The sequence below is a fragment of the Denticeps clupeoides genome, chromosome 3 (assembly GCF_900700375.1).
Source record: "Denticeps clupeoides chromosome 3, fDenClu1.1, whole genome shotgun sequence".
Classification (NCBI taxonomy): Eukaryota; Metazoa; Chordata; class Actinopteri; order Clupeiformes; family Denticipitidae; genus Denticeps; species Denticeps clupeoides.
The window spans coordinates 17070746-17084286 of NC_041709.1; the positions used below are offsets into that span (position 1 = coordinate 17070746).

Below are 13541 nucleotides of genomic sequence, written 5' to 3' on the forward strand. Positions count from 1 at the left end.
TGTGAAAAGAAACGGCTGTTACGCACATACCTACACTGTCCACAATTCCGATCTCTTTTTCAATAAAAAAAAAAAACACAATTGTGATATACATGAAGAGTGTTGTACGTTAGTGGAATGGTATTCTGAGGAACATCTTACCACATTTGAACAACTTGGAACAGGTATGGCCACTCTGGGTTCCTTCCTCGGTTGTGAGTGTTAATGCAGCATAGGTGCCACAGCAAAAGTTTGAGAACACAGACGATTCTCGGAAAAATCTGAGAGGAGACCCAGACAGAAAAAGTAAGCACGGGGCCCATGGGAACAACGCCTAGAACTCGACGTGAAGCCATTCAGAGCCCCTGAACTTGCAGTGCAGTGAGAAAGGTTTAAATAAGGCTTAAGCGATGGTTTGTGAATTCTCAATTGAGCCGCAAGCGGATTAACAATGACAACAAATGAGGAACACCGACTAATTGTGAAGTCAAAGTAAAACGGCACAAACGCAGCCAAACAGAGAACAATTCGAACAGGAGGGCTTTGAGAATTTGTTAGTTCTCCGTTTAATGCATGTGAGTTGGACAACAATTGAACATTATGAAGCCGTCTGTTTTTGGGTTTAGAAGCATTTTATCCGCATGGAACCGTTCCTGACTCTGGAAAATACCAGGTAAACATTGTTTAGGCATTGTGTGTGGTCCTAGTTCACTAGCTCGATCCTTGAGAACAAGCTGAGAACGACCGTGCCTTTCTAGCATGGGCCCTTTCAGCATTCGCCTGTAGAACCATGCATATGAACATATATATGTTTTATATTTTAAGTTTAGGGACGGTTCCAGCAATGTTGCTAGAAATCAACGGAGGAACTAGAAGACTGTGTTGTGTGTCACTTAAGGAAAATCTACAGCAGATAAATGAGATTTACGGCCACTTTTCCCCCCAAGAGAAAAAAAAAGCCAGACTTGGTCGGACACGACAGCCTGCTTTAAAAGAAAGACACGAGAGCGTCTTGATTTCCCGCCTGTCTGCCTGTGGTCTCCGTCAGATGATTTGAGTGCCGCTCTGCCAACATGCTGCGACAAGACAGGAATTGAATGGGCCAGGGGTAAAAAAAAAAAAAAAAAAAAAAAAAAAAATCAAACTGTTGATTAAGGACGCAAAAACCAAGGGTGCTGACATTTCTGAAAATGTCCTGATTCTTTATTTTCACATTATTAAACCGCAGAGAATGGAAGAATGATAATTGCCGCTGAAGCGGTGGCGCTTGTGTTCGAGTGGGTGATTTTGTTTGAAGAATATTTAGGCCGCCGTGCCTCTGAAGCAGCATGGCACACCACCCTGACCTGCAAAAAGCAGGTTTACTCAGCGGACAAAGACGGATGGAGATGTGAGCTGTGAGGAACCAGCTGAGCCGTGTTGAGACACAGTGTCGTGAGCTTTGACAACATGCCAAGACGGGGGAAAAAAGTCCTGACTGATGTCTGGATAAACACGAGAAAAAGGAAAAAAAAAACTGTTTACTTGGCAACCTGCACAGGGCAGGCCGTGATGGTGGCGAGTGGGTTCCCAGCGCTGACTACCTGGGTCTTATTTCACGTCATTTCATGCTTTTTCGGTGGACCTGACTGGACGATCGGCCTGCTGGAGAAGGTTGCACCACTACATTTCCACTGCTGGACTTACAGTCTTACAGACAGTAATTACAAGAAGGACAACATGGCCTGCAGAGGGACCTAAGGCACAAGGGCTATTGCTGCTGTGGTTTAAGTCCATCTGAGTGAAACGATTTGGGGGTTTTTTTGGGCATTTTTTTATTTTGTTCAAACACAGACAGTCTCATTTGTTGCATTCATTTTTGAGAAGAGTAAAGCAGCTACTTTTTGCGTTTTTATGAACTGCACCGCAGGTCAGGGGTTTTCATTTGTCCTTCCTCACCTGGACTGGAGTTAAGTTGCAACTCGTGTGGACGCAGGTTGTGCTGCTGCTGTTCTTCAGCGGGGCAGATGCTTCCAAATCTGGATCCTAATCAGATCGATCGATTCACTGACATTGCGGGGGACATTGCATCCAAACAGTCTAAATGAAGAAATGAAAGTTTCTCTCTCTCTCTCTCTCTCTCTCTCTCTCTCTCTCTCTCCATCTGCTCTGCCCCCCCCCCCCCCCCCCCCCCCCCGCCGCCGCCGCATCTTCAAAGCGCGCAGTAATCCAGAGGAAAGGTGGAGTTTCTCAGGAGCCGCAGATACAAAACTCAGATCCCATAAACTTCCTCCCAGCGCCCGTCCGCCCGTCCGTCCGTCCGTCCCACGCCGAAGAAGTACGGAGCTCCTTCACCCCCGGTCCCGGAGCAGAAGCAGGTAAACGGGGATGAGCGCGGTTTCACATGGACGGGGATTATTAGCAGAACCTCACTGCATTTCCTCTTTTATTAGCAGAACCTCACTGCATGTCCTCTTTTATTAGCAGAACCTCACTGCATTTCCTCTTTTATTAGCAGAACCTCACTGCATTTCCTCTTTTATTAGCAGAACCTCACTGCATTTCCTCTTTTATTAGCAGAACCTCACTGCATTTCCTTTTTTATTAGCAGAACCTTTCGGCGTTTAATTTTTTAATGAGCAGAACCTCACATCATTTCATTTTTTATTAGCAGAACCTCACATCATTTCATTTTTTTATGAACATAACCTCACAGCATTTCACTTTTATTAGCAGATCCTCACTGCATTTCCTTTTTTATTAGCAGATCCTCACTGCATTTCCTTTTTTATTTAGCAGAACATCACTGCATTTTCTTTTTTATTAGCAGAACATCACAGCATTTCACTTTTATTAGGAGATCCTCACTGTATTTCATGTTTTTTTATGAGCAGAACCTCACTGCATTTCACTTTTATTAGCAGATCTCACTGCATTTCCTTTTTTATTAGCAGATCCTCACTGCATTTCCTTTTTTATTTAGCAGAACATCACTGCATTTTCTTTTTTATTAGCAGAACATCACAGCATTTCACTTTTATTAGGAGATCCTCACTGTATTTCATGTTTTTTTATGAGCAGAACCTCACTGCATTTCATGTTTTTATTAGAAGAAACCTCACAGCATTTCATTTTTTATTAGCAGAACCTTACAGTATTTCATTTTTTATGAGCAGAACCACACAGCATTTCACTTTTATTAGCAGAATTAGTGTAATCAGTTTTATACCAGACATCCCTGAAAAATAATTGAAAGCCTTTAGAAGTCCTTTATTTAATTGTCTAAATGTGTTATTTATAAAAGGCTAATTAATTTCTTAATTGTATCGTTAAAAGCAGTACAGTTACTAGCGTAATGATGAGTAACGCGAACACCGGGAGCACATTCAATAAAAAATTAATTTAAGAATTTATAATGATGTAATTAATAATGCCAACGATTACGATTATTGACAGGACAATCGAATGTATAGGCCAGATTATGGAACATAAACTAGACTGGCTGGAATCTTCATAATATAAATAATCATTGCATAAAAGAAGTTATGCTCTCTGAACAAAATTCCTCACCCGAATACCTTTGTGATAAAATTCCCACATTTTTCATCCATTTCACGTAACAAATTGTTGAATGAGTGTGAACTGTCTAATTTTTAATGCCTGGTATACTTTTGTTGGAGAGGAATTTGGAGCATCTGTCTCTACCTAAAAAGGAAGAAGAGGGAAATGAGGAATGCACACATTTTCAAAGTTGGCTCTAAGATGAGAGTGACTTACATTCACTAATTACAGGGTCGCTCCCCCAGAGAGACACTTAAGGTTAAGTGTCTTTGTCAGGGACAAATGTAAAAAGACTTTTTAATACTTTTCTCTACAGAACTCGTCACCCAGTCCGTTTTGTGGGGTAGCTGCGCAATGGCCGAGCGATTTGGTTATTTTACTCAGCCTATTACGTAGACTTTTGGCCCTTTCGCTGTAACGATCTTTCCAACTGATGTCTTTTTCTTCTAAAATAACAGAAATTATAATAATTCTATTAGGGAAGAGAATGGAATATGTGCAATGCACAGGCTGTCCTGCCTCAATTGACCAAGGGCACCTACGAATTGGGTTGTGGATGGCGGGATATGCGCTCACAGGAGAGACATTCGCAAATGAGAGGCTGTGCGAGGTCCAGGTCAGCCCCGTTTTATGGCCGACCTTGTTATTGTGCACAGGCCCTTCCACCTCCTTTGAAGGCCTCCCGGCCCAGGCGTTCCTTGCCAGCTGTTTTCGTGGAGAGTACCCATGGGCGCAGCATTTTTGTGACTGGAGAAGGTCTCCCTCCTTGACTTGTTTGTTTACGCGGGAGGTGGGGGGGGGGGGTGTCAGCACAGGATATCAGCTGCTCCCGTCCTACTGGCATTCCCCAGAAATTACAGAGCAGGACACTTTGTCTCTAGGGCAACGAGGAGTAAATCAGCTTGACTGTTCGTTCTGTGGAACTCCAGTCAATTTTGGGGTTTTCACATTGAATACCCCTTACGTTCAATTCCTATTAGTAATCCAAATATTTGGTGTTTCAGAGCAAGACAGCACATGATATGCTTCTCCGTACAGCCGTAGACATGACCTCTGCTGAAGCAGCTGGTGTCAGCGGCTCAGGGCTACCATTATGCATGACCAGGGCATGACGTCCATGCAGAAGGATCCGATTAAAGGGATAGAAACGGGATTTCGATGTCGTTAATGCAACTGCTGTGTCATCTCACAGTTGACCTGCAGTGAGTCACCGATGAGGCCGTAGGCCGCGCGCCGCGTGCTCGGGAGATTATGCGTTGGGCGCTGTTGTGGTCGAATGTCGATTGGATTTTTTTATTTTTTTTTTTTTACTTCTTCTGGCGAAAGAAAAATTCTGTTGACGCTGGCCGCAGCCAGCCACTCGCAGGTGGGCCGCTTCAGCGAGTTCCTCCCCTTTCAACACGCCCCGGGGCCTGTGGTTGTAAATCACGTGTGATTCATAAAAAAAAACTGGTTCTGCTGTCTGCCGGGTGCCGTCTTCAAAAAAAAACCTGAACAGACATACAAATAGAGCTTGGCCTGGAGCCATACCTCCCTGTTTCTCCTTCCTCTTGGCTCCCGGGGCGCGGGCCGGTGTTCTGTCAACACCCCTCCTTCCCCGTGGCCTTAGATCGGCCCATGAGCGGCTGCTTTCCTGGCCGTTTTTTTGCGTACGGCGGCCTTTTGCAGAGCGCCGACTTGTTTTCTTCCTCCGCGGCTCCGCTCGCCTGTTGTCCGTGGGAAGTACCTGGCAGCGGATGTGTGTGTGGGGTGAAGGCCGTGCCCGGGCTTGTCTGCCGTCTCCCTGTGGCCACTCAGCGTGAGAAAGGTGGTGCCCATGGAAACCCGTGTCTGCGTGCGCGTTGTTGGGGGTGGGCGTGTTTATGTGTGATGCAGGAGGCTTTTCACAAGTGTTTACATGTTTGCACATTTTCATGCGTCTCACATCCTCAAAGCCAGAACTGCTGCAGCATTTTGCACTCTCATGTTCTACACAAAAGCGCAATATTGGTAGGTGGTGCCAGAATGACGGGGGACATTGTTATTGCGGCCCTTCTCGAATGCCAGATTTACTAGTTCATCCGTTCTTGAGTAAAAACATTCATAATCTGTCCGCATTTGATCACAGATGTGGTGCCAAGAGGATTCGACAGAGATTGGCTTTGTGACAGCGCCATGAGCAAGTTTTATTACAGGTAACTTGGGAGGAGGGCAGGAGATTGGACCGGGTGCGCAGTGTTGCCAGATTGGACAGTTTTAAATCTGATATTTGTGGAATAAAGTGGTTGCGGCTGGGTGTGTGTATTGTAGCGCATGACTTTGGGTGTTGGATGTATTGGCGGGACAAGCTATAAATCATCCTGAGTGAGATGAGTAACAGAAATAATGGCACAACGAGCTGGGTGGGTACACATATCTTGCACGCAGCCATGTGTTGGTTGTATGTTCATTTCTTGAAATCGCGAAGAGGTACAGTTACATGCAGGTTGGGTAAAAAGGGCTTTAATTTGTTCTTAATACAGTAATGATTGTTAAACGTACTTTGCACTGTTCGTACGCAACGCCGTGCTGTTCCATGTTGTTTACCCCTGAACTACTGTTCTTCCAGATCTCTTGCCATGGTCAGATGCTACGTACGGCCTGCAGTCACACTGTGATCTCCGCGTTACCTTCCTCATCACATTGTACCGCACTCTAGTTGGCTACAGCAGACTCTGCGTCGATGGCCCACCCGTACGAGCCCTGGCTAAGGACAGCGCCCCCTGGAGGCAGCGGCGATGACATGAACGTGCCATCGTGGTGGGATCTGCACACCGGCACCGGAAGCTGGATGGACTTGCAGGCCGGGCAGGGCGCGGGGCTGCCAGGCATGGGCCAGGGGGGTTCCATGGGTCTGCAGTCGTCACTCGGGCCCTACGGCTCCGAGCCTCAGCTTTGCAGCCTGTCTCCAGCCCAGCTGGCCCCGGCCACCCACTCGGACCTCTTTCCACAAGACGGCTTCAAGATGGAGCCCTTGGGGCCTGAGATGCTGCAGCAGCAACCGCAGCAGCAGCCGCCCTACACGCTCGAGGACTTGCAGGAGGGCACGGCCACGGCACCCCGGCCCAAATCCGCTCGGCGCTCGACCTCCAGGGCCTCGGGGCAGGCCGTGTGCCGGTGCCCGAACTGCGTACACGCCGAGCAGCTGGGGCAGGGCGTCCTGCCCGCGTCGTCCGGCGAGGACAGCCGGCAGAAGCACCTGCACAACTGCCACATCCCGGGCTGCGGCAAGGCCTACGCCAAAACCTCGCACCTCAAGGCACACCTGCGCTGGCACAGCGGGGACCGGCCGTTCGTCTGCAACTGGCTCTTCTGCGGCAAGCGCTTCACCCGCTCCGACGAGCTGCAGCGCCACCTGCAGACGCACACGGGGGCCAAGAAGTTCAGCTGCGCAGTGTGCCCGCGCGTCTTCATGCGCAGCGACCACCTGGCCAAGCACATGCGCACGCACGACTCGCCAGGCGGGCAGAGGGAGGAGAGGGTCAACGGAGACGCCGGGGTGGCAAAAGGTTACGACCCCACCCTGTCCCTGCCGCCCTCGCCACACACGGCGGCACCCGACACCACGGAGGCCCCCTTAAAGCCCAAACGGAGACGGAGAGCAGCTGAGCCTCGATGCCAGGGCAATCCAGCTAACCACACACGGCATCGGACATACTAGAAATTCACGCCAGTTCAGAAGCAGCTCATGGCGGATGCCATTTAGAGGCCTAATGGACAACAGATTATGCACATTTTGCTTTTTAGTGGAGCCTGTAGATTTCTGGACTTCTTTGCCAGTACGTGCTGCTAGAGACGCTTCACAACTGGTCACTTGGTACTAACATCGGGTGCGGCTGCTGTGATGGGACCCAGCTGAGTACGGCTGTGGGCTCGGGAAGACTGTGGTCAACCTCGGAACTGAGGAGCCAGGACTGGATGTGGATCTGAGAAAACTGCTGTGGGAACCATTAACAGGTTTATGAATGAGAAATTTCAATTGATAAAACATTTAAATGTTATTTATTATTCCTATTAAAATGTATAACTTTTGAAGGAATATATGTTAGCTGTTCATCAGGCAGATAATGTTGATCAAAGTATATAATGATATCATCTGCATTTTCAACACTTGTTTGGTGTTTGAGCAGCAAGACGAGCAGAATTATTGTTTACGGGTTTTGAAATGCCTTTGACTGCTTCAGTCATCACTTCAAATGTTACTCCTGAATTGCCCATGACCATTTAAATGTAAAGACAGAAGCATTGGCTTGATATAACAAGAAAGCCCTCCAAAAGCTGACATAAATGTATGAACTGTAAAGTGAAATGATTTCTTCCTCCCTTCATCGTTTGCGAGGTGCTGATGATGGGAGATGCTCAAATCTTATATATAAATCAGTGTTAGTGCTTACTTAAAAAAAGAGCGGTTTCCAAAAGATTTGGACATCACACGGGAGAATTTGCCCTAATTAAAACCTTTATTTCTTGTTAATACAATATAGGCAACAATATCATAATTACTTCCTTTTGGAATTAACATTAGTTTTTAAGTAAACAATTAAAAACAATTAAAATATCTTTAGTTTGTTTTGCAAGTTCAATAATCTAGATTTAACCCTATTTTTTTTTACATTTTGCATTTGTTTATTTTGTAGTTATGAAAATAATTAAATCAAAATAGTTGTATGGAATAATTTAAGAAAATTTTATTTGATTAGGCTTGTTATAATAAAAATTTATATGTTGATATCATTGTGAGTCTTGTGTTTAATATGTGTAAAACAGGTCATCTCAGCTGATTTCTCCCCACAGCAGGATCTTAAAATCTCCCTGGACGACTCTACAATCTCTCCTTCTATCACTACACACAGCCTTGGGTTAACCATAAACAACTCTGTCTCCTGCTTGTCTCACATTTCCAATCTCTCTCGCCCATGTCGAAGAATTTCTCTATTTTTTTGCGAAACAGACCATGCAAATACTTATTCAATGTCTCGTCATCTCCAAACTGAACTGCTGGTTCAAGTTTTTATTGTCATATACAGATAAAAATGTTCCCACAACTTTACCTACCTGTATATAATTAAATAAAAAAGTAAAAGGTGCAATAGTAGGAAAATAAAGTTTTTAAAGAGTGTTTAGTATTTATAGGTGTAGAAGAATTGATGCAGTGCAGTATTTTAAAAATATAAAATTGATATTCATTTAATCATTCTTCACATTTCTATCATTGTAAACTGACAGGTATGGAACCCTATGGTATATACACAATTGTAAAAACTTTAGACAGAAGCATGTGGATTGGATGGAATCCTTCTTTGTAACATGTCACAAACAATGACCAGATAGTATACAAAATCAAAGAAAACACAGAACACTCACACTGACACACATACTTACACACTTCCCTTTATGTGTTTTTTCAGCTGTAATGGAAATAAGATCTTTTAGAGAACAAGATATATATATAAATAAGATATTTTTGCACCTTTAGTGCCAGACTGCAGACAAAACCCATGAATATCTTTCTATAGTTAACTTTCCATTAAAAGAAATCATGTATTACATAAGGTTATAAGGTCATTGCACAGGCTATATGAAAGTGAAAGTGAAGTGATTGTCACTGTGAAACTCTGCAGCACAGCACACGGTGACACAACGAAAGGTGTCCTCTGCTTTTGACCATCACCCTTGGTGAGCAGTGGGCAGCCATGACAGGCGCCCGGGGAGCAGTGTGTGGGGACGGTGCTTTGCTCAGCGGCACCTTGGCAGCCTTCCAAAACAGACCACTTCCTTAACCGCTTAAAGTGAAGTGAAGTGATTGTCATATGTGATACACAGCACACGGTGCACACAGTGAAATTTGTCCTCTGCATTTAACCCATCACCCTTGGTGAGCAGTGGGCAGCCATGACAGGCGCCCGGGGAGCAGTGTGTGGGGACGGTGCTTTGCTCAGTGACACCTCAGTGGCACCCTTGCGGATCGGGATCCGAACCGGCTACCTTCTGATTACAGGGCTGCTTCCTTAACCACTAGGCCACCACCGCCATCACTTAGTTGTTTATTGCTCTCAAAGTACACAATCAACACTCAATAAATTCTGCCAACAATTTGTTACAATTATTATAATTGTTTTGACGTTGTTCACAGTCTTTCGCGGCACACACGCCATCCACGGTCACAGCGCCTGACACAGGTCCATCACTGTGCGTCCAAGCGGCTGCGTCGATGCTGGATGTGGCCGCTAGTGGGCAGAGCGGCACAGCTTGGCGGCAGCCTCACAAAAACAAGCGGACGACGACGAAGAAGAAGAAGAGGACGAGGACGCGATGACGACGTGCCGGGACTGACTTTTTGATCGCCGTCATTTTCCCCCTGTTTAATAAATAGTTACAAACGGTAGATCGGCAGGAGAGAAACGCAGCGTTGCGACGATGGGGGGCGGCGATCTCGTAAGTTCTTTAATTTGCTCGTTCGTAGTGTTAGCATATTTGTTATGCTAAGTGGTTTAGCAAAACGCGTTTTTTTATTTTACACCTCAGGTTACCTTTTCTACGTCCCTACCTGTCTCTAGTCTTTTGTCCTGTGTAAATGTTGAGTACACTGTAACCCCTAAAACCATGTAGTGATTTTGTCGTCTCATTATATACAACTCGACTTCGTAAGATATTAAGATTCTGCGGCGCCTCGCTCTTAATTACTTGCTTTAATTGGCGGCCATGTATACCTGAAGACCGCCACACAGAAGTTAAAAATATTTCGAAGTATTGACGCTCCTCCCTGGCTCTCTGGCTTCATCCTCTCATCTAGAACTTGAAGAAGAGTTGGCATCCTCAGACCCTGAAGAACATCGAGCGCGTCTGGAAGGTAGAACAGAAGCACGAGGCTGAGCGGAAGAAGATCGAGGAGCTGCAGAAAGAGCTGCGAGCCGAGCGCGCCCGAGAGGAGATCACCCGATATGCCCAGGAGACCGGCGCCCTGAAGTACGTATACGCGCCTACGTCTGGGTTTTAACCTGCGCTGGGTTTTACACGCTGACGGGCTCTTTGCAGGAAGAAGGATGACCGCCTCGACTGGATGTACCAGGGGCCGAGTGGACAGGTGTCCCGTGACGAGTACCTGCTCGGCCGTCCTGTCGACAAGCAGATCACGCAGCAGTACGAGGAGCCAGAGAGCGGCCCGTCCTCCGACACCGGCCTTCTTCCTGGCTCCATCTTCAACCCCAACGTGGCAGCTTCATCACTTGACATGGCTGCCAAAATCAGAGAGGACCCTTTGTTCGAAATAAGGTCAGCGGCCGGCTCTGACAAAGTTGTAACAAAGTTGTGTTTTATGTGTAGAGTGATCCAGTCATCCTCCATTGTGGATATACATAGTGCAGATGACCCAGGTTCAAATCCCACTTAGTACCATTGTGTCCCTGAACAAGACACTTAACCCTGAGTGTCTCCAGGGGGACTGTCCCAGTAACTACTGATTGTAAGTCGCTCTGGATAAGGGCGTCTGATAAATGCTATAAATGAAAATATACGGTGGTAAACCGCAGGATTCATTACATGCAATAACTACATCACGTCCATGACAATAGTAGTTTGATGTGAGAATTTAGTGAATAACTTCTTCTATTCGATGCATGTGCTTTTTTTTTCCTCAGAAAGCGGGAAGAAGAGAAAAAGAGAGGGGTTCTCACAAACCCCGTGAAAATGAAGAAAATCAAAGAAATGGTATGGAAGGGGGCAAAAATCTAATGTAAAGAGTTGTCAGAAAACAACTCTATAATTTTGGTTGCAGTTTCTTTTGTAAAGTACAAAGCAGCAATTTGTTGCACTCATGGCTGTCTCTGTTCAGCTTCGTCACAATCTGGAAAAGGAGAAGAAGAAGAAAAAGGACAAAAGGAGAGAAAGAAAGAAAAACACAGACACAAGGACAAGCATCGGCGGAGAAACTCTGAGGAGGATGAACCCAGAGAAAGGTACGAGTAAGTGATTAGACGGGCTGCAACTAACAATTATTTTAATAATCGATTAATCTGTCGATTATTTTTTTTTATCAAAAAGCATTCATTTCCAACCCTTTATTCAGAAACAGAACCAAAATCTTTAGAAATTGCACAAACATGTTGCTCCTTGAGCTGTTATAATAATAATAAAATAAAATAAAAATGGACTAACACAAAAACATACACATGTATGCTTTACATCTGCCAAATATAGACTTTTTTTTTTTTTAATAAATAATTTATTTAAAAAAATAAAGAACAAAACAAATTAGAGAATTTAACAGGATTTGTTTGAATGTCAGGACTTGTTCTGGTTTTGCACACACTCGATTTAATCGATTCGTTGTTGCTGCCTTAGATGAGACTTTGTGATATTTACCTGCTAGATTGTTTGCTGACCATGTTGTTTTCGTACTAGGTCTCGTTCGAACGGAGTTGGCCCTCTGAAGTCTCGGAGTCCTTTTAAATCTGGGTATGGGTTGCAGGTCAGTACGACTCTGGATGGCTTCTGTTTTTATTTCTGTCGTCTTCCCAAAGCAAGTCATTGAGGCTGAATGTCGGTTTGTTTCCTAGTTGCCGGTGTGCCGAACACAGAATCACTCACGGGACCGGAGTCGCTCTCCGCTCTCTCACAGATCACAGAGGAACGAGCCAGAGAAAAGATCTCAGCACAGACCTGCCACGTCCCCCAAACCTCCAGAGCGCTACCACAGACCCCACAATACCAACCGTACCAAGTTAAAAACGTTCTATACATGAAATGGCAGCAGTGTTGGGTTTGTGTGTCTGGAATAGTAAAATGAAAATGTCCTTTCTTTTTCAGGGGTCTCTCTGCTGAGGACTTGGAGAAAAAGAGAAGGCAGATGATTGACTTTGCTCGGGAAAGGGAAGGAGAACGCGAGAGCAATGTGAAGAAATACAAACAGCAAGATGAGGAGGACAAGGCACTGGAGAGCAAACATGGCCGACATGCTAGCTTCATTCAGTCAGTGCTGCTACCTTTCTTTCCCAATAATCGTAGCGTAGCTTGTGCTTGCTCATTTATTAATGAGGCACTGGTCAGATCTGCCCTGACAATGTCCACACTATTACTGTTTATGAATGTGTGTGTGTGTTTTTCCGTTAGAGACCTCAAAACTGTGGTTGCTTTGTTTGAGCTTTTCCATTTGCCAAAGCCATTAACCAGATTCATTTGTTTGTATTCTGTGTTCAGTGAGATGAAGCTAGAGAGTGCCGCCACGTCCTCTTTAGAGGATCGAGTTAAGAGGAACATCCACTCCATTCAGAGGACTGCTGTATCCCTGGAAAAGAACTTCATGAAAAGATGAGGGTTCCATTACATATTCCTGCAAATCTGTTTTATTTCACTGAGATAAGGTGTTACACATGTATTTAGTACCAGATTGTCTTAAATTTTAGGTTAAATAGCCATTTTTTTTTGTTTTTGTAATTTTTTTTTTTTTTTTTATAATTTTTATTCAAACCTTCTTATGGAGTAAAAAATGTTCTTTCACATGACAATGCCTCTTGAGTTTTATTTAATACAGGTTTTAAATGTGTTACAGTGTTGTTAAAGCAAAGTAATTATTATGTTCCTTTCTGTTGCTGTGAACTGACTGGAATTTACTTGGCAAGTTGTGTTGGAGCACAAATGCAGTGTGTATGAATTTGATTTTGAGAGACTGGACTCCCTTGTGCTTGTTTTTTTTTCAAGATTTTTGTTTTCTGCTGATTTTCAAAACCTTTTCTAAAAAGTATTATGATCTTTTTCTTGGTATTATGACTTATAACAGAGTCAGGCATACACAACTTAAAGTTTGGACATTTTTAATAAAATCTAGAATAACTGTTCAGGTGTGGGCGTGGGTGATGGTGGCCTACTGTGGTTTCCCAACATTTTTACCTTGCAAAAATCTAAACAGAAGCTGTAGGTTTTAATTCTTGTTCTCCTTGTGGAATTTGATTAATGAATTTCAAGATGGATCAAAAATATGTTTTAGTATGGACTATACATAGTTTTGA

The 13541-nt window shown here is 44.6% G+C and overlaps 2 protein-coding genes across 4 annotated transcripts; both read left to right on the forward strand.

Annotated features, from left to right (window-relative positions):
* Positions 1-2216: 2216 nt before the first annotated feature.
* On the forward strand, positions 2217-8132 carry sp6 (Sp6 transcription factor). Of its 3 annotated transcripts, none has more exons than XM_028973698.1 (2): positions 2217-2336; positions 6107-8132. In XM_028973698.1, the coding sequence occupies exon 2, from the start codon at positions 6221-6223 to the stop codon at positions 7196-7198; it is 978 nt and encodes a 325-aa protein (XP_028829531.1). In that variant the 5' UTR covers positions 2217-2336; positions 6107-6220; the 3' UTR covers positions 7199-8132. The 3 variants fall into 3 exon arrangements, with proteins under 3 accessions (XP_028829531.1, XP_028829533.1, XP_028829532.1); XM_028973700.1 differs by having other exon boundaries at positions 2271-2336; positions 6197-8132; XM_028973699.1 differs by lacking the exon at positions 2217-2336 and adding an exon at positions 5256-5693.
* Positions 8133-9785: 1653 nt separating this feature from the next.
* On the forward strand, positions 9786-13370 carry cwc25 (CWC25 spliceosome associated protein homolog). The gene is given in 10 exon segments (XM_028972900.1): positions 9786-9972; positions 10331-10503; positions 10573-10809; positions 11175-11244; positions 11369-11407; positions 11410-11492; positions 11938-12004; positions 12093-12256; positions 12343-12504; positions 12733-13370. Coding segments are annotated over 10 exon segments (1128 nt in total). The 5' UTR covers positions 9786-9954; the 3' UTR covers positions 12848-13370.
* Positions 13371-13541: the final 171 nt, after the last annotated feature.

Bases quoted from the DNA above. Each gene is read 5' to 3' on its own strand.
- sp6 (XM_028973698.1), top strand. From the start codon at position 6,221: ATGGCCCACCCGTACGAGCCCTGGCTAAGGACAGCGCCCCCTGGAGGC.